The 20,987-nt window shown below is 36.8% G+C and overlaps 1 protein-coding gene across 2 annotated transcripts in view; it reads left to right on the top strand.

The window, feature by feature from the left end:
* Positions 1-20,987, top strand: part of NOL4 (nucleolar protein 4) — a 199,280-nt gene that overhangs the window by 150,393 nt on the left and 27,900 nt on the right. For both annotated transcript variants that reach the window (XM_075141908.1, XM_075141910.1), the window contains exons 7-9: positions 69-248; positions 990-1,181; positions 13,171-13,284. In XM_075141908.1, coding sequence (XP_074998009.1) covers positions 69-248; positions 990-1,181; positions 13,171-13,284 — 486 coding nt within the window. The remainder of the gene's footprint in view (positions 1-68; positions 249-989; positions 1,182-13,170; positions 13,285-20,987) is intronic.

Here is a 20,987-nt window from a genome sequence, read left to right on the forward strand (position 1 = left end):
ATTTTTGATGAGTAGACCTTATTTCCATGGTGAATTTTTACAAACATATTCTTTTTGTCTATTTTCAGTCCCCTGCACATAGCTATTCAAGCTATGACTCTGGCAAGAATGAGAGTGTAGGCAGAGGTGCTGAAGATCTGTCTCTGAATCGAGGAGATGAGGATGAGGATGACCATGATGAGCAGGAAGATCCTGAGAAGGTTAATGAATCAGATGGGGTAGAAGCTGAGCGACTGAAAGCTTTTAATGTAAGTCCTTTTGCACTTGTTGTCTTGTTTACTTCTACTATTCCTTTTACATTGTTATTTATGGGTAAGTTTGACAATATTAAAGGCACGTTAATTTAATTTGCAGGATTTATTTCAATTATTATTTTAGTGCACATTAAACTCTTGCCAACAGATGACAGATTTACTGTGTTTTATTTAGAATTTTAAGGCAGAGTGCCATCTTTACCAGTGAGGAAAAAAAAGCTTTGTTCTGTATGTGTGCGTGTGTGCCCGTGTGCATGGATGTGGATGTGTGTATGTGCATGTTCACCCATTGAATGCAAAGAGGCTGTAGCCAGTTTATCAGAAGACCATTCCAGTGGTCAGCTGTTCTCTATTGCTTTCCCAATGTATGTAATTATGCATGAAAACACAAGCAATTGTTCAAACAAAGAAAAAGTGAGAGTCAGTTCAATAAAATGATTAGCAATCACAGCTTATTGTTAATAATGAAACTTAAGTAGTGCCGATTTTCACAATCTGTTCTGGTTTATCTCACAAGTTCTGTATCCTATAGACTATTCTTTTCTTGTCTTTTTTTAATCAGCCCCCCCAAAATAACCCTTTAAAGAACTGTTTGCTTAATATTTCTGGCTTCCCATTACAAAGCTCTTCAGTGGATAGAAAAAATGACTTCCTATCAGTAATCAAGACAGGAAGCTAGGAAGAGAAGAGAGCCACCCTCCAAACCCATCTCCTCTGTCTCCCTCTTGCCAACAGATGTTTGTCAGGCTGTTTGTAGATGAAAACTTGGACCGAATGGTCCCAATCTCTAAGCAGCCCAAAGAAAAGATCCAGGCTATCATTGACTCATGCAGGCGACAATTCCCTGAGTATCAAGAGCGTGCCAGAAAACGCATACGTACTTACCTCAAGTCCTGCAGGCGGATGAAAAGAAGTGGTTTTGAGATGGTGAGTTTTGATTTAAAACCCAGCCCTAGTTTCCATCAAAACCCCATATGTAAATCCATGGCACTATTTTGTTTTCATCTTAGTGTCTTTTTTTTGTTTGTTTATTCTTTTGGTAATACCAGGTCAGAGGTTTCTTTTCCCCTCCTTCATTCTTCCTGAATTTATTCCCTTTGTTCACTGGTTTTAAAATGCTTTGAGACACTAGAGTTCACAAGATGAACTAGTATAGGTATATAGGAAAAGAAGAACAAAGCAAGGCATAAGGAGGGAAACCAAATGATGGCATATATAGTGACTTCTTTCCTACTTTAGATTACAGTTAGAGATTTTTTCCTAGAAAAGTCTTGCAGTAAGATGGATTTTTCATTAAAATGCCTCTGCTAACTGGATTTCTGTAAGCTCTGTAAAAATTAGATCCTGCTGGAGAAATGCTATACCCAAGAAAATGCCCAGTGTAGTAACACATCACACTGGCAATGGTTTTGGCTTTGGGTCTTTTCTTGTACATTTTAGCCTGTTACTTACAAGTAAAAGTTACTCCTTTGAAATCTTTCAGTTGATATATAGGTGCGCAAAACACATTAAATGGTTTTAAAACACAGACATCAAGCTTACAGTTTGAGCATCCCAATGGTTTAGTAATTGTAATTGAACCAAAACCCATGAAAATTATGATAGTATACAACTGCCAGTGTTTTCAGACATTAACATTTTAATATTACTCAGTAGCACAAGAATGGGTAAATAATAAGTCTTCTCACCAATTGACAGCTTCATTATCTCTAAAAAACTTTTGTACTTCCAAAACCCAGGGAAGTCGGAAGAAACTAGGTAGCTATACACCTTATGTTTGATGTGTCTTAGCTACCTCTCTGGCCTTTAGATGACAATAAAATCACCTCATCATTACAAATAGATATCATTTAGTGATTAAACATATCATTATTTTTTTAATGAATCATCTGCAAACCCATTGATTACATTAAAAAATTACTGGAGATGATTGAATTTTACTGTTTCTCTCTTTCTCTCTGTCTTTCTCTTTCCTGCAGTCTTTGCAGAATACTTACGATTTCCATATGTTGTTTAAGATGTTAGCTGACAGTTTTAAAAACAAAATATCAGGTTTATTTGTAGGGTAAGACCACTATTGGATAACACAAAAAGCAAAGACAGAAACTAAATTTTTGTGTGTGTTTGTGATACTAATTGACTGCATGGTTTTATTATTTGAAACATTGGGATAACACTGTTTCTGAACAATGGAAACACAGATGAAGAGAGACAGGTAGAATAAAGGACATCTGTACAGATAAAAGTGCCAAAGATTGACTGGTGGCGTGTACATGTCAGATTGTATAACCTTCCAAAATAAAAGATGGAAAAATGGAAAGTAAATATTTTCTACGATACACTAAGTAGCATCAAATTGCATCTGCTTACCCTGGCTGAAAATAATTCAGCAACATCAAGTTCAGCTTTCATGATGCCAAATATTTTTATTTTGCTGTACTTTCAATTGAAAATACTTACAAAATTAGCCGATGCTAGCAAGTCTCCTCACTGCTCCAATTTATGGCCTCTTTGCTGTCATTATTCACACTGATGAGCAGTTATGTAAACTGGCTCATTTTTTGTCATCTGAAAGACTTGTTTATCCGTTTTGCACTATGAATAAGGGGCTTACAGTCTGACTGACCCATAAGAGCTAGGTTAGCTTGAATTTAGTGCACATTTGCAAATGTTATTTTCATATGAATAAAGGTTGCAGGATCAAATTTATTCCTGAGAGGGGAAAAGGAGCAGAGATTACCAGAAACATGATCCAAACAGGCAATTTTTATAGTTCAGAAATATTCGCTATTTTTATATGTTCCATGACAGTTTATGATGGGCTTTATTTCTTTTTAAACAAACAAATTACCCTTTAAAATATTGACTTTGCTTCCCATGAATGGAAGTGACAAGGCACTGGACTCATGCCAAAGATTTCAGCCCCCTTGGGCCTGAAGGGAAATCTGTCCTGCTTCCCTGTTTGCAGGTAGGAACATGAGCCAAAGACTATCCAAAGTCTTTGGAGGGCTCCCATTAACTTCCTAAGAGAATAAGTGGTGTTTTATGTTTATGTCTTGAATAAACTTCTGAAATGTAATACTTATTCATTTGTTGGTTTTAATTATTTTCTGATTTCTAAATTACTGTATCAGCATCTCCTGATTTTAAGCATTTTTTAAAAATGCTACCATGGACAGAGGCACTTGACTGTATGATTATTTTAGATGTGCTTACCATTTTGACAGTGGAAAAGAATCACTTTGTCTGGATAATAACATTTGTTCAAAACAATCATGAAGGGACATGTTGGTGTTGATTTGAATAAGGTGCTACCTTCAAATATAGCAAAACAGGATAATGATTTCCTCAGGAGCAATAGTGCTACCGTTGTTACATTAAATAGGATGTCAGATAACAATCTTCACAGGAGATGTCTTTTGCTATAGACATATTAAACACAAGTTTTTCATTTTGTTCAGGTTCAGAATGCTACATTTTGAGCATCTAGTTGCAAGAGAAAAAGAGAATAATCTCATATATGGCATATGACAGTTCAGACTGTGTGTGGAACAGTGCAGCTATCTACAGCGTCACATTGTAAAGTGAAGAGAAAATGTAAACACTAAGTTAAATTAGTGTAAGACTGCATGGTAAAGATGAAAAAGCATGCCGGAAGCATGCTTCTGTCAGTTATTTGCCATCTGTAATCCAAATGACAGTTCTTGCTGCATAACAGGCCAGTTCTAGCTCTGAGGCAATGGGAAAGGCTCAGTCTCATGAGTGTTCATATTGTTAATTAACGTGGTTCTTAGTATTAATATTTTTAAGAGATTGCTTGTAGTTATTCTGCTTCTACTTATGACAGCTGGTTGTCCATGGACTCCAAGGCAGCTTGCATAGCTTCTTGTTACAAATATTCCTCTGAGGATTTCCCTTTCTACATTGGAAATGCTTTCCCCTTTTGACTGTTCAGCTTGTAATTGTGCCATTTTCATTCTGACACAAGCATATTCCTCAACAAGGCACTGTCAAAGTTTTTCTCGTGAGTTGTAAGATTGTTTTTCTCCTCCCATTGTCTCTTGCATATGGACTGTTGAGAATGTTCTCTTACTAAATTCTGTGATCTTGCTCAGAATCTTTCATTGGGAAGGAAGTCTGTCAAGTCCTGAAATCACTGGCTTTTGGATGGGATCTCCAGGTTGTCCTTCCACCTGCGCTACGCTGTAGCACTTTGTGAAATTCTTAAAGTTCTTGATGTTCTTAAAGAAATCCTTTCTTTTTCTCTTCATTAGCCCATAAGCAAAAGAAAAAAAAAATATTATTGCCTCTTTCTCAGGGACTGATATTAATGAGAATTCCTGTATACACATTAAGTGTTTTGTGACCTACATATGCTATACGAGAGGAATTTTCTTCCTGAAATGGTCAAATGACCTGTTTCACTAATGTTTTTAAAATCTGCCCTTTAGACTTGTCCCAGCTTCTGTATCTATAGAAAACTGCCGATTAAAAAAAGATAGTAGACAGCTGCTGAGGATATGTGGTATGTATTTATTTAGGTACAGTCCAGAAAAATTTTAGATACTAGAAATAATCAAATGAGGTTGAATTGACTTAATAATTAAATTTTCTTACTACTATCTGCTTCGTTCCATCTTCATGATCTCCTATCATCAGTCTTACTGCGTTCAGTTTGAAACTGCATCTTACAGTATCTTTTTCACAGTTATGGCATTTTTTGGATGTGCATCCCAACACAAGAGCAAGGTCTTAAACTCTCATTCACAAAGAGATTCTTCCTTTTGTTCAAGCAAAAGGAAACCCTCCTTCCTAGGCACTATTGTAATACAAAGCAATAGTATCAAAGAGCAATGTGTTCTCATGTATTGAAGAGAAAAGGCTAATCACAAATGCTTTTCATTGTCCGAAGACAAGTTTGGATGTGTCAGAGAGGAAGAGTCACACTATGCCTGAAGACAGTTCCTCAGTTAGATCCCAGTGTTGTTCATCCCAGCTCCTTCTGTCCTATTGCCAGCCTCAATAACAAATAACTAAGCTCTATATCTTTCACTGCTTCTGTCATTTGGTTGTGTCAATTGGCCGTAAGAGATGTTTTAAAGGTTTGCAACTGTGCACATGTTGATCGACGTGTTTTAAATGTGTCTAGTGGCTTGGAGTGCTTCTATATTGTGATTGACCAACTTTGGTGGGGACTGGTTTTCAGAAGGGGGTATGTTTTCTGAAATCTGCCTTGTTAAGATTTCTTGGGATGGATATCTAGCCTTTATTTTTAAGTTTTAGCTTTAGAGAGAGGAAGCTTTCATTATTTACTGAATTTAGTGCTGAATAGTCCAGCTGCCCTCGCAGTTGCATGGCTTTTAGTCCTCCAGGGCTTTTATGGCTGGAAAGGTCATAAGCATTTTCAGGAAGATGAGGGTCTGTTGGTCCAGGGATGCATACCTAATCTTGATTAACAAGCTGGGAAGCATTAAGAAAACTATCACAAGATCTACAAATAATAATAGAGTTGTTGGTTTGTACTATACCCCAAACTCCGTTGACTGGTCGCTTTCTTTTCTAAGCATCTCCCCCTTGTTAGACGGTAGTTAGCTTATGTAAGTCTGATGGGAAAGCTGGTTGAAAAAAGGCAAAGCTACCCTCTGACAAACTTTGACATTTTGCATTAGGTCTCACATATCCTTAAAAAAACAATTTTAGAAACAGTTTCCCTGAGGCTCTTAAATATTTTTTTCCCCCACAGAACAGTTAAGTGAATACTAATGTGATTTTTCAGAACCGCTTTTTCAATCTGTCTCAGATACCTTTTGCTTTTCAATAACTTTTGCAAGTATAGCAATTTCGGAAAAGTGAGTGGCAGAAGAAGTTACACTTTTTCCAGTAACCTTGGAAAATGTGAAGAAGTTAGCTTTGAAAAAGGCATGATATTTGGAAAAAGACTGAAAACTAAAAAATGAAAAATACCTAGCAACCTGATAGTAATTAGTCTTTTACATTCTGTGAGAGAGGAAAAGATAAGAATGCACTATTGTCATTTGTTTCACTTTTTTATTGAATTTAGAAGAAAACAATCCCCTCCAAAATGGCAGTAAGTTCTGACATAGAAAAAACCCCTTTTTTATGGGGAAAAAAAAAAATCTGCGGTAAAAGAATGTTCACCCTGATTACTTGTAAGTTTGAAATCAGAAAAAAAATAGTAAATATGGCAGTTTTTCTTATGCTGTGATTCTGACTTAGATTGAGACCTCTGCTGCAATGTTATTTGATTAGCTGGTTTGTGCCAGTAGCTTAAGGGTAGGGAGCCAGTTCAGTGTATTTGTTTAGGGGAAACAGAAAATAATATTAAATCAGATTCAGTTTTTCCTAGTCCTCTGGAGTTTTGCTAGTCAACTGTTTGCTGTTGGAGTGTCCAATCCAATCCCCACCTAACTCAGAAGGAATTAGTTCAGTATGACAGTTGCTGGGGTTCTCTGTCACTCTGAAATACCAGATAAATTGGGATAAAGGTAATCTTACCTAAGTTTGCTAGAGAAATTAGGTGACTTGGACTCCCTCAGCAATCAGTGAAGCGCTTAGATGAACTAATCCAGAGAGATTCATCCCCAGCTGTCTCATGAGTCAACTTCTGGAGATACCTGTCTGAATGAAACAAAAAAAGAAGCCTAGATGACTAGTTTAGACAAAATACTTGCATTTTAGGTGGATAAAGTCAGATGGATCTTCTTTGTGTTGTTCACATAAGTCATTTAAAATTTCCACTAGCCCCACTGAAACTGCTCTCAGACTTAGCCCTGTATGTAGGCATAGCAGCGGCAGCAGCCGTAGCAGAACAGTGGTTGATTGGAATGTGTCTCTTGCTTAACATTTAGACAGGAATATGGATATGTTAAGATATATATGGATATATTTAGGTGCTGTCATAATCAAGGTGCAACACGCAATGTTTCAATTAAATGTACTTTAAAGCTGAAAACCTAAAAAAGCATTGTGAACATCACTCAACATTTTAAAAAGCCTCTTCTGCCATTTAAGAAAATATTTCTAGTTATTTCCTTGAATTCTTTAGTAGGTGTTACAATTGAGTATTTATCAAAAGACTGCAAGACTGAGCAAAATATTTCAAAACCCAGCCTGAAATGAAGTGCTACAAGCATTAAAATGCCAGTCCAGTTGTTCATATTTCGTTATTCTGTACTAACTAACAATTATAAAAGTACATCCAATAGAGTGCAGTACTGTACTTCAGTCTGTAAATTTGAAAATACTCTGTGGAAAGGTTTCTGAATCCTTTGTAACCGTGCAGTGTAGGGCAGTTCTGTGTCATACATTTCGCTGCATTACACTGAGTAAAAAATCTCATTTGAAGATAATGTGTACCCTGTCTTGTTTTGGATGTTTTCTATGAAAAAATGCTGTTTAGGTATTGCATACTGTTATAAATATGTTGGGGATTTTAACACATGGTGTTAGATCTTAGTAAGTTATTATGAAAGACTTGTGGCATATTTGCAGTATTTAATTTTGGAAATGAACTGCCTTACGATACCTGAGGAAAAAGCTGACATGCGGGAGAGCACTAGGGAGTATCATGTTGTTAGGAGCCCAACATGCAAAGACGTGCGTAGTGGTACCTCTGGAAAAACTCGGTTACTGTCAGTGAGGCATCTTAGGCATTCATCTTCACCTTTGGATGCCAAACCACTTTGGAAAATTTGGGAGGTTTTTTTTCAAGTTTGAGTAATAGTTAAAATATTTTCTCTTTCACACATTTATATTAGAGTTCATACATTTATATTAGGGTCTCTGTGAACAAAATGAAGTAACTTGTATATGTATGTGCTTGCAACTATCTTATACTGAAAGATCTCCTTTTCAGTGCTAATTGGCCTAAACTAGAAGGTAGTATCTATGCACAAATGTCAGGTTATAAAGTTTGGTATTTTAGCAGGTGTGCATGTTTGTCCATTATCTGACATAATAGATAGCTGTATTTTTTCAGAACTGAGTCAGACTGGTGTAACGTGTAAAAGTATCTAGAACAAGCTTCTGTATGACAACTTTGGCTTTTATTTTTAAGTAAATATTGGATCTCACAAAAAATGCCAAGATAGTAACTTTAGAGACAACAGATCTTTAACCACAGGACAGCACGTACAGCAGATTGCAAACTTCTTTTTGGTGAATATACTGCTCCTAGTGGTTTAGACTGAAATATAATCCATCTGTTATATCAATAACTGGTAGATTTATACTAAAAATGTACATTTGAAAGTAGAACACAGCAGTTTTTTAGATTCCATATAGAAATACAGGAATTGTGAATATGCCAAAAAGGGTATTTTATGTTTCCTATGAAGATACTGCAAAGGTACCTCACTTTAAACAGATGATAGTATAAACCTCACTTTGAATCGATGGTACTGTATACAGTGGTGTACTGCAAATGAGTATTTTACAGCATGTTGAAAGTGCTAGTCTCTTTTATGTTAAGAAATCAGAGATTATACTAATAGAGTTAATTTCTAGAAAATCTGGGCCAAGGATTTCTGATTTCAACTACTAAAAAATCAGCAACCTTGCAGGACTACTCCATAACTCCAGAAAGGCTTGTGGTAAGATGCTTTGTTGAGAGCCGGATCTAAAGACCACCAAAGCCATAGAAGGATCTTCATTAGCTTTAAAGTTCTTTGAAGCAGACCAACAGTTATTTGACGACAAAGTATTAGCTAATTTGATTTTGCATTAAGAAATCTGCAAAAGTACATCTGACAATAATTTGTACACTCTTCAGAAAGAGATAAGGGGATGAGTGTATAAAGTGTTCGTATCAATATGCACAAAAATGACTTCTCTTAAAACCGTGCAAATGTTCCTGTCCAATATGGTGGCTAAGTGTGCTTGTTACTTTGTCATCCTCATCATCTACAGGCTCTGTGGTGGTCTCAAGAATCAGGTTTAAATTGCCTTGAAATGCAGTTTCAAATATGAGAGGACTGGAGGTGGTTGGTCATCTCCCTTGGGCTACTGAGGGAATTTCAACCACTGCCTGAATGTCAGTCGCTTCAGAAGATGTTAAAAACAGAGGCATCTGCATGTACATGAAATCTAGCAGGTTTTCCTTACATCTTTTGTCAAAATGCTCTTCACCTACATCGTGTTAGAGGCTGAATGTTAGTTGTGTGTCAGCTGAAGAGATGTACAAAACCAAAGAACGGTATGTGTTTAAAATGTGGCTGCTGTCTTAGTGCAGTCACAAGCAGTATTGTGTTTCCAAGTAAATAGGAAGGAATTCTGTATACTGCTGCTCTGTGATGGAGAGAGGCATATAGTCTTCTCAGAAGGTCAGTAATAAGCTGTTTACCAGATTCCCTCTCAGTTTCATTCATCTCTTCACCTGAAAGTTACTATAAAATTTTCACATGCCTCTTTTCTATCTGTCATTGTTTCGAAACGACAAAAATGTTATCCTACCTTCTAATTTTGCTATGTGAATCGCTTATTTTGGTAGACGGAAGTTTAGAGGCTTGCTTCTTTTCTGTTGTTTTACACATGGGTAGTTCCAGTATAGTTATTTCCCGCTTTGCATCATTGTGCAGTGAAAGAAATACCAGACTGGGTCTGTGAATTTTATGTATCAAACAACACTAGGTGTATTCTGCCAGTTAAAGCTGGTCAGGAATTTTTTGATAATGCCCTTTTTTTTTCCCCTTTAAGAAATGTTAGTTTGTCAAAGGTTTTCTGTTTTGATGTACTCCAGTAAAATAAAACCTGTTTTTCTGCTAGTCCAGTGGGCAGGTTGCGGATCGAGGGATTGTGGGGGGAACCTGGGAGCCCTTGGAAATAAGGACTCCTTGGCTCCCACATTTCCTACTGTAGTCCCAAACATGCAGAAACCAGCACTCAGCTCTCAGCTCTGCAGAAGGGATCCTGGGAACCTAGAAAATGTTGGTTTGGCTGAGATCTGCAGGCTCCCTTCTGCCTGAACTGAATGATGTTGCTTTTGCCATGTTTCCCAAGGCTTTTGTGTCTCACCCTCAGGTAGGGAGTTGGGAAATGATCAGAACCCCACAAGGACTGGGATGCTTGAGCTTCTTACAGACATGGTTTTATAGCTGGTAGTCATGACAGAGATCATGAATAATCAGAAGTATAGAAGATGAAGAAGTTAAGCTAAGCCAGAAGGGGCCTCTGAGCTTAGAAGATGGGGCTATTAATTCAGTTTATTTAAAAACATCTTTTAAAAAGTGGTTACTTCAAAGCATTTTTTTCCTCTTAGGCAAGGCTTTTCAAAATTGATCTTTTTGACATTTCACAGATATGACATTTCATGGAACAGAAAAACTTCTTTTTAACAGCTCTGCTGCTAGTGACAGAGGACTCTGTTCGTCTTCTCAGTCAATGCCAAACTAGTGCTCTGCCCAAGTTAAGGTGGTAGAACCTGAACCTTAATCAAATTATTTTTCTCCTGCGCTTTGTTATAGCGTTTTGCTCCCCAGGTGACTCAACTGTGTATTCATTACATTCTCCCTAAGGTTCACCCTAGATAGTTCTTGACATGAACATATCAACAGCCAGCTGCAGTGATGAGTGAGAGAAATTATGGGTTAACACATTGTTTCAAGAGGAAGATACTCCATTACCTGGAGGTTTTCTCATTTTTGCAGGTACTAATTTTGAGTTTAATATTTCAACAGTGAACACTCCTTTTCAGAGGAAAGCACGCGACTGCTTGATTTTTTTGGTAACTCTTTATTTTTTATTTTATAAAATACTTCAATAAACCTATTCTCTCCCTTAAACAAAGAAGATGGAGGAACTTGTGTTCATTTTACTTTTTGTTCAGAACATTAATTTTTTGGCTCATATGTCACCTTCTAAAAATCCATTGATGTATAGGTATGGTTATAGCTCTAATTAAAGACCTGAGCTGGAGGAATTATCAAGGTGTTTACTCGCCATTTTTCAAGAACGTCATTGTATGGCCACTGCTAGAGGACCACACTGAGACTTCCATTCAGCCAATGTAGTCAATGTATCTTGAACACACATAAAACAGTGCCATGTACAGTGATACTTGGCCACCAAATACAGGGAGGGATCTATGTGGCTAAGTGATGCAATAACATGTTCAGAATAACATCACCATTCTAGGGAGGCAGAATAATAAATATAATGCTTTGTCAGTGAAAACCTTCTGCAAAGACTTACTCCCTCCTCTGGAACTCTGAGGAAGGTGTCTGCTTGTACGGCACTGTTAACTTCTGTAATGACACCAGGGTTTAACATCAGTGTCCCTCATCTTTTAGACTGATTTATTTTCAAAAGTGCATGGGAATGCATTGTGGTGCAAACTGGAAAGAAGTTCAATAGTTTGTTCTGTGAAATCAATCCAGGTATATTTTATTGTAGTGTTGCAGCCTCTGGTTGTCTTTCTTACACAGCTGTTACACTGACGCCAGAGAGCTTGCTCTTGGATGAGTGGGGAGAAATAAGCCTATTGCGCTAGTGAGGGAGACCCATAAATCCCTGTCTATTTCTAAAAGCTAGTTCAGCTTCTGGTCCCAGACAGACTGTGTTCCTATGCATTAGAGAAAGTACAGTGTCAGATACAAAAATTAGCATTCTGCAGAGCACATCCAAAGTCAATAAATGGACTTTAATTTTTAAAGGTAAAAAGGTAGTATTAGTAATGGTTGGCTCCTCAGTTTCTGGAATGTTATGAAAACCGTAAGATCAGTTGAGCCTATATAATCAATCTGTTCTAAGGTTGTGTAAGAACTGAATGGGAATACTTCAAAACTTGCTTCCAAAACTCAGTGACAACAACAACAAAACAAAAAAAAACGCCAACACCCCAAAACCCCTACACATACGGCCAGTTCCTCAGTAGGTATAAATTTACATAGAACTTTTGAGTTCAATGAAGCTTTGAAAATTTATGGAAGTTCAGAACCAGTTCAATAAATTGCAGTCTCTGGAATGGGCTTATATGTGTATCAGTATCTGTGTTATTATCCCCATTTTTTTTATTTTCTTGGTAGTTCAGATATATCTTCATATTAATGAAGAAGATTAGTTTTATTGTGAGCTTCATCTTTCAGAAAGATTGTTTTGCATGTAATTAGGAAGAAAGGCGTGTAAATATTCTTCTTAATGAACTGGTAGGGAAGACCATATTGGAATTCATAACCAACAATGGATTTTAGCATTCCTTTGATTTTTTGGGATTCATTGCACCTTTAACCTAAAACATGTAAATGCTATTAAATTAGTAATGAGAGGTTTTGAATCAGAAAAAATAAACCATATCTAGTCAAACCACAAAATATCTACATTGCTGGAAGGCTGGCATAAAAACAGATTTTTTTAAGTCATTTTAATCACATCAGTCACGTTGCAGCAAGGAATGCAAATATTCATATACTACAGATTGAGACTGCTCTGAAATGTTCTGACAATCTGTTATATTTTGAGTGATGTTTCAACCCTATCACTTGGGGTTTTTTGTTTTGGTTTTTTATGACTATAAAAAACCACTACTCATCTCTGTCACATGCTGTACAGGATAAAAAGCCTTTCAGTTTTCTTAACAAGAATCAGACGGCCAGGGTGCTGCTGGAACGCAGAGAATATGCCACTGTCTGTTCAAAGTACAGCTTAATGAGCCAGACTAAACACACTGGACAATAGAGCTGTGGGGGGAAAGGGCTTCTCATGGATCTATGGATCAGCTGCAGCTTTAACATCTAACTAGTTTCATTTTTCATCTTTACAAGTTCCATTTCCCTGTTTTGTTGATATAAACTACATTTCAATGAGCGGACTTTCCTGCCTAGGTGATGGTATTGTGTGCTTTGAAAAAGGATATCGTGGATTACGCTAGAAATAATTTCTGTGTTTCTTTTTTCTCTCATAGTCACGACCTATTCCCTCACACCTTACTTCAGCAGTTGCAGAGAGTATCCTGGCTTCCGCCTGTGAGAGTGAAAGCAGAAATGCTGCAAAAAGGATGCGGTTGGATAGACAGCAGGTACTGTGTTGTTTGGGGGTCTACCACATCCATATTTATAAATGCACTGGATTCATTTACATAGGATGCCATGCAGAAGGGTGGTGCAATCCCTTATATGTTTCTTGCTAGCAAGAATAATTAAAATACAAAAGCTGTAGTTCTTTAAATGAATACACAAGTATGTTTTTGACTATATTTACATAAGCTGTATGAGGGTGCCTAGTATATAATGTCCAGATGGATAAAGCTATATATTTGCTTTTTAACGGTTGTAGATTTTGAGGGCAGATTGTGTAATCTGCATACTAGAGTTTAAAGGAACAGAACATACAGTATATATAATTTACATAAATAACAGAAATGATGCGTGTATCCATGAGTCAGTGTGTTTATCTGTGCACATATTCTCTTTCAAAATGTGTATGCATTTGTAAATGTAAGGTGAAATAGTGTGTTTCTGAAAATACCTATTTGGCTGAAACAGAAAAGTTATTGTGACATATACCAAAATGTTGTCAATTACCTTATTAGTGAGTTTTTAAAGCTCATATCAATATTTATTTTATTTTTTCTTATGTGATTATTCACCTATTCTAGTGCATGTTAGGATTTCATTATTTTTAATTTGCTCAGAATTGAATGTTTTCTTTCAATTTTTTAAAATCAAACTGGTAGCTTGTTCCAGGCTTTGATTATTTAGTTGCTTCACGGACACAGTGATTGTCTAACATTCTTATTGCAAAGATGATTATGCTTTATTTCTCTTCATGATTTTCATAAAGTCAAATATCTCACTTGTTCCAAAATATGCCTCACTCATGATAGATGAACTTTGTTTGTGGAAAAGAACATCTTTTAAATGAACATTTTTCTTTTATACATAGTCCATTGAGTTCTTTCAGATCCTGCCCTAACTGAATAAAGATTCCTACACTATCTTTAGAACATTGATAGCTTAGGAGCTGAGAGTGGATATTGCTATTTCTTTTTGCTGTTATTTTTTTTTATAGTATTGTCATAATTGCAGTACATTTGTTGTAAGATTTACAAATCACATGGGATGTCAAAGTACTGTAATGTTAAGTATGGCTTAGTGTAGAAGTGGTGCTCGTACAGTTTGTGCAGGTTTTATATTCTCTCATTTGTTCTCTGATTTTTCAGTAACAAAAAAAGAAAAAAGCTACAAAGTCAATGGGCTTACCTCAAGGAGAACTAGAGGAGACTTGTACAAACATCAGTTGCTTTCATTGCTTTCTCATTAGGAGACTAACCTGTCCTCAGTAATCACAAAAATAGTGGCTCAGTTCCTTGGTCCAGCCAGGGTGAGGCAGAGTTTTCAAGTGATTTAGATGAGTATCCTATAATACTCTCCAGGGAGCCAGAGAGCTGTTGAAAGAAAAACATTTTAAAAACTGTAGATAGAAGTAAAAAAGCTTATTAATAGGATTTTGTGGTGTTACTGTCACGGAAGGATTTAGTAGCAGTTATTGTTGCGGTGAGAGGTATGTCTTTGCTTTTCCTTACAGAATTCAAAATCTGTAGGCAGAATGGCTCCAAACTGATGATCTTAATTACAATTATGATGTTAAAGTAGCAAAGTTGCCTACGAGGAAGAGGTGTTGGGTTCTGCTTCCTTCAGCTCCCTCCTCTTTTTGGCAGTGAGTTCTGGGAACACTGTGGAGACAGTCGCAAATAGCACCAGGCATTTTATTCGGCAAGCAGTAAATTAGCTGGGTTGATGTAGCTTTGGTGCTTGCAAAACTATTTGGGAATTCAGGATAGGTGTGCTGAATAGTTTTGGCTGGAAAAAATTATGGGGATGTGTGTTAAGTAGCTTCATAAAACTTAAAGTGAGAAATTTACCCTGCAGGGCAGAATAGTTAAGTCATTAGAGAAGTAGAAAACCTTGGTTCTAGCCCCAGTTCCATTGAAATTTAATTATTTATTCCAAGTATGTGATATTAAAAAAGTATATTGAGAGCAAAGCATTCCAGAATATTTCTAAGTGGGGTATTTAACACACACTACTGTGCTTGTTTCTTATGCTGAGATGGGAAGTGGACCTCTATCCTCACATCCAGGGAGAATGCCTTATAGGTAAAAGGGCTCTATCCTTCTTATCTTCCTATTTTTTTCTTTTACTTGCTTTTAAATTTTCTTCACTTTTCTTACATATATCCAAAATGAAATATTTTCATTGGATTTTTTCTTAAACAGAGAAAGGTTGAAGTTCAGTTCAGCATGTTGTTTTTACTGTTCCATAGCTCTAAAAAAAAAAAAAAAAAAGAAGCCTTGTTTTCTTGTTAACATGGCTCTACTTTTCCTTTTTAAACATAAATTTCCAAAACTGGGCATTATACCAATGGGTGGACTCAGGCTTTGAGGACCCTTCAGTGGAAATTTGGGAGGAGGAAAGGGGAAATAAGATTTGGATAATGAAAATTACCACTTCATAAATTATATCAAGAGATCTTCTAATGGAGGACAAGCATTAGACAGTCCTGGAAAGTAGACTGTTAAGAGGATCTGGTAAGAGCACTCATTCAGCGCTTCCCCTCAGAGCTGAATGGAAGCGTTGCATTAAAGCTACTTTATTCCTGCATGCCGCACAGTGAAGATCTGCCTTTTATTCTCCAGAGGGGTGATCTGCCTCAAAGTGAGGTGTAATTTGCATCCCCACCACTACCTTGTTCAGAATATTACCCACAAAATGTGCATGTATTAAGAACACAATGACTGTTATTCCCAATCCTGAGGCTAAGACAAAACTTCACAGCTTCCCGAATTCATTTTCTTGCCTTGTTTATGCTCTTTCCTCCTCTTCTCCATTTCTCCTCCTCTCCTTAGCCCAACATGGTCCCTGAGCAAGAAGTTCTGAGCATGCTGCATGTAGGTCCCTAATGGAAGTCTGTACTTTGGTAAAATAGGAATTTCCAAACTTAATATGTTTTTGCCTATAGTGCTCATTTTAACAGTGGTTTGATGAAAAACCATCTCAATTATTGCTCAGCAAAAAGAACCAGCTTAAAAGTCAAAAATGTAGAAACTTCTAAAAGTTCAATTTTTCTTTTGAACAGATAGAGTATTGACCGTGCTTATGACTATTATCTGTTTCTTTCACAAGTATTAAACGTGAAGGGTTGGCTTTATATACTTATAGTCCTGTGCACAGATTTGTTATCTCTTCAGAAGAAACCTCTCCAATTGTGGGTATGTGTCTGCGCGCACACAAATACTGCATCTTATGAATGACTTTCTAGAAGTACTTCTGACTAATAGGTGGAGTGCTTAATATAGCCCTGATCTAGTGATATTAAGTCTGATGAAGTTAAGTCTGAAGCAGAAAGAAGCCATCCTTCTACCTATATGCCTTAAATTCCACTCACATGATCTTTGTCTTTCCTAACTCAAGGCTGAAAATTTCTGCCTGCAAAAATCCAATTTTAAAATAAGTTAATGAAAACTGGTCTCACTGGCATCAATTACTTATTTTCAAAATTAGTTTTTTTCATGGCAATAATTTATTTCATAATGGGAAACTCAATGGGATCTTGTCTGTCAGGAAACTAGTAACTTCCCATAGTTTTTGAAACTGCAACAATAAAAGCATTGTCATTTTCTGTGACTTCTCTATAAGGAATATAAATGTGTTTACTAGGTCATGGTAGCTTGGACTATAATGCTGTGGCTGTCTGACTGTGTTAGGTGTTACTCAAGTGCTCTCTTTAGCTTCAGTGCGTTTTCATTATCTTGAGATCAAGCTCTGTTGGTTGGCCAGTAGCTTAAGTGCCGAGAAGTTACGCATTTGGTACCTGTTTCCTGACTGAAGAGTTCTGTCACTTCCACTTTTTTATTCTTCCTGATATTAAAAATAATTTATTCCCTTACACAAATTTTATAGATTTATATATTGAAATTATATAGGTTTACTGATACTACTGCCACATTGTGAAATGCTCATGTCACTGGGCTGGATTTGGTTGATCTTTCCACAGTCCAGGTCAGGCAGTGGGTACAGAGGCAATGCAGAGCTTTTGTGTTGCTCTCCAAATCATCTCTGCTGAGTCTGGATACTGAAAAAGGGTAACTCCAGTCTTGAATTTTGAGGACTTTTTTCACCACAGGTGATAAAAAATGTAGAAACAATAATTGGATTGAACTTCTATGACTTGCTTCAGTCAGAGATAGAAGAGGCATTATCTGAATCCTTAAGATTTCCTGTGCTTTTGAGTGATATCTTGGGATGCTCGTCTGGGATGATCCTTCAAGATCTTTGTTACATCTCTAGCAATATTCAGTGTGAAGCAGTTGCACTGAAGTTCTGGACTACTATCAACAAGAGAGTCATGAAACAAATTAAGTAGAGCTAAAATACAGCCCTTTTTACATGCATTCGTTACACATGGTGAACGGGATGACTTCTTTTGTTGTGTCTTGGTTGGTCAAAAGAAGAATGGTTAAATAAGTGGAAAAATCTGGAAAAAGTCATTCAGTCATTACTGTCCTGGGCAGTGAACAGAGGTCAGGATGCCTGTTTTGTAGGCTGCCGCTGTAGAGGCCTCAGCTCTGTGGCTCTGCTTGTTGTCAGTCACAGAAATGGAAGTTTCATTTTAAGAGCTTAACCATTGTCAGTCTCTGCTGCTTCTGAACAGGTATGTGTGTGTTGTAGTTTTTATAAAAACTCATCATAAACCAGCCTGGAGCAGTGTTGGGCTATGCTACTCCATGGAAAGTGGAGGTGGATTAGTCTTGTTACTGTCCTGTCTGAAATCAAAAAGACCAGTGAAAATTCTTCAGGGGAAGATCTAAGAGGAAATAGTAGTTTATATACATTAGCATGCGAGAGGACCTGCCCCTTTATTTTTACTAAGGAAGATGAAAAGGTGAAATCTTCCTTTGGAAAAGCAAATAAGAGTGATACCAGGAAAAAATTGCCTTCACACTTACTTGGACACAAGTGGATTTTACAACAGCTGCCTTTTGTTTCATTGTTCTGTTGTTTAGAGTTGATTCTTTTTGCATGCTGTCATGTTGCAAAATTTACAAATGAGCATTTTTCTTGTAATTGAAATAAGAAGGTTTTGGCAATCTAGATAAAATGTGAGCACCTGGGAGAGAGGAGGGAGGATGAATACGGGAAAGCAGGAAAAGAACTGAATCGTAGAATACTATGTCTGTAGAAGTGTATGAACCTTTTTATGGACGTGTCGTGTATCGTTAGCCAGATCATTTAGAAAATTGATGTAGCTTCAGTGGCACCATGTTGTTTTGTACTAGTTAGGAATCTGGACCTTTGAGAATTCATTATTATATTTGTAGATAGGAGAGTAGTGGTCACATATGAGTGCAAAGCCAGTGGACTGGATTCTCTCCTGAACTTAGTCCATGTTATTTTAGCAATTTGACCTCCGTTTCAGTGAGTGGTGTCATTGAAGGGCTACCATAGCATGCAGAATTTTTTGGGTAGCCAAAGGAGTGAGCTACGTACACTTCTGTAATCGGACATGCAATGTATGATTCTTTTGTAGTTACATAGCAAATGACAAGTTGAGCCCAAAGAGAGCTTAAGCTCAGAGGAAAATGAAAGTTATCTTACATATCTCCCATCCTAACAAAGGCATTTCTCAGCCAGAGCTGGTGGTTTTTAAATTAGTAGGCTCTTTACAGAGTGCTTGTCAGTCAATATTTTCTAGAATATATATGATAAGAAAAAGGCTTTCTGCATTTTCATTTTTTAAAAATGTGAATTTAAAGGCTACAGTTTCTTTTCATTCCAGAGACTAGCTGAAAATAACAAGTCAGACAACTGTATAGCCTGACAAAGGTGTTGTCTTCATACCCTCACTGCACAGACATCAGAATAATATTTTTCTTGTAAAATTCGTAATTTCTTTAGTTTGACTTAATCCAACTATTCTTTATCACTATCTACAAGGCAAATGAGAGGTAATACAACAAAGCTATTAGGGTATGTATATGTCTCCATGTGTGCATGGGAGACAATTTCCCTTTCATTGAACAAACCAGTTATATGCAGACTAACTTGAATCCTTCACATGAGATCATATTTGGAGATGGCTGCAAGACAAATTCGCAGTTGCAAGAGTATTACTTACTTCATCTCTATCTCTGCTTCAATTATTTCACTCTCTGCTAGGCATCTCAAAAAAGTTCCCTCAATACAAATGTTAAATGTAAATTTTTTTTTTTTTTAATTATAAGGTTAAAAGATATGATGTAAGATTAGGATAAATAAGATCAGGATAAATGTGCAGATTATATTTCTGAGTCTTGTGGAAGCTACCAATTTCTTTAATTATGAAAGCTAAACTTAAGAGAAAAAAATCTTTGATTATTTGAGCTTTTCAAGTTGATAAGAGCAAGTCTATGCACTGTGCATAGAATATCATGCACTATGATGCTATGAAGCAATTCTTTATGATAAGCACTGAATGCATTTTTTAAGAAACCTCTCATCAAGATGACAGCTATAATTTTTTTCCATGCTGTGATTTGTAACCAGGCAAATTAAATATCAATAATCATCGTGGTGGAGTGAAAGATAATATCTAACCCCCAAGAAGGAGAAAGTTTAATGACCCCAGGTTTACACTAAAACATAAATGAACATAAATTTGCAAATAGGCACTTTAAACACATTCTTCACCCCCATTCTAGTTTGGGGAATAAAAGGAAGGCAGATCTAAAGTTTTCAGTGCTTTAGTAGCACATGAACAGGGTGTTAAGAATATTGCAGCATTTAGTGATTTTAATACTGCTTTTAGCTGTTGGAGGAGTAGGAGTACGTGGCTATTGGGTTTCTGACAAAGCAATTATGGCCTAGACACATATGCTGGGAGCTGACCTGACATTTGCCTCTGGATAGTTGTCATAGCAGCAACCTGAATAGAGCAGCTTGATACAAGTGGCGGTTGCAGACTGGATACAGGTGCTGTGCTAATGCAATACATCTGAATATTAATAAAAGTGCACATGTACTGCCACTTGGAAATCACCGCTACTGTGTTTCCTTCCATTTATATCTAATTCCTAAATGTTCGTTTTTAAAAAAATTGAGATTTGTAAGGAGATACTAATGATCTGCCTCCATACAATTTCTGGTGCCGTTTCTCTGCATGTGACAAGGGGGTTGACCTAAAGAAAGACTCTTCAAGCACAGTTTTACTGAAAAAAAAAGTCTGGCTGTTGCAGACCAGGAGCAGTTTGTGTCTCCGTTAAGAAGGAAGGAAATTACTGGTGGACAAATTACAGGTAATTGTAAAACTGTTTTGGAAGAAACTAATTAAAAATCTGAATTGCAGTGAGGGCATGGACCTCCATTTGAGGATCACTGTATCTGGCTTTCAGCAGGGAGGGGGAAGAGACCTTTAAACCTTCATATTTGAGGACAGAGAATTTGTGTTTCAGCTGTGCCACTCATGCACAGCTTCTAAATCTTGACACACTGAGCAGTTGTTTCCTGTGATATCCTTCATACAGCAGGAAAGAAGGAAGAAGGATATATATTTGTGTCCCCGTGTGTATGTTGTTGTTCTCTTTCCTGATCAATGCATGCTGCAGCTCCCAGGAGGAAGGAAGAAACAAATTGTAGGGTTCTTAAATGCTCTTTTTATGCTGTTGTTTATATTATGTGTTTTTGTATCAAGGGCAGATTTGGACAATATCGGTTACAGAAAAGGGAGATATGCAGAAATATCTCC

Source organism: Calonectris borealis, chromosome 2, assembly GCF_964195595.1.
Source record: "Calonectris borealis chromosome 2, bCalBor7.hap1.2, whole genome shotgun sequence".
Classification (NCBI taxonomy): domain Eukaryota; kingdom Metazoa; phylum Chordata; class Aves; order Procellariiformes; family Procellariidae; genus Calonectris; species Calonectris borealis.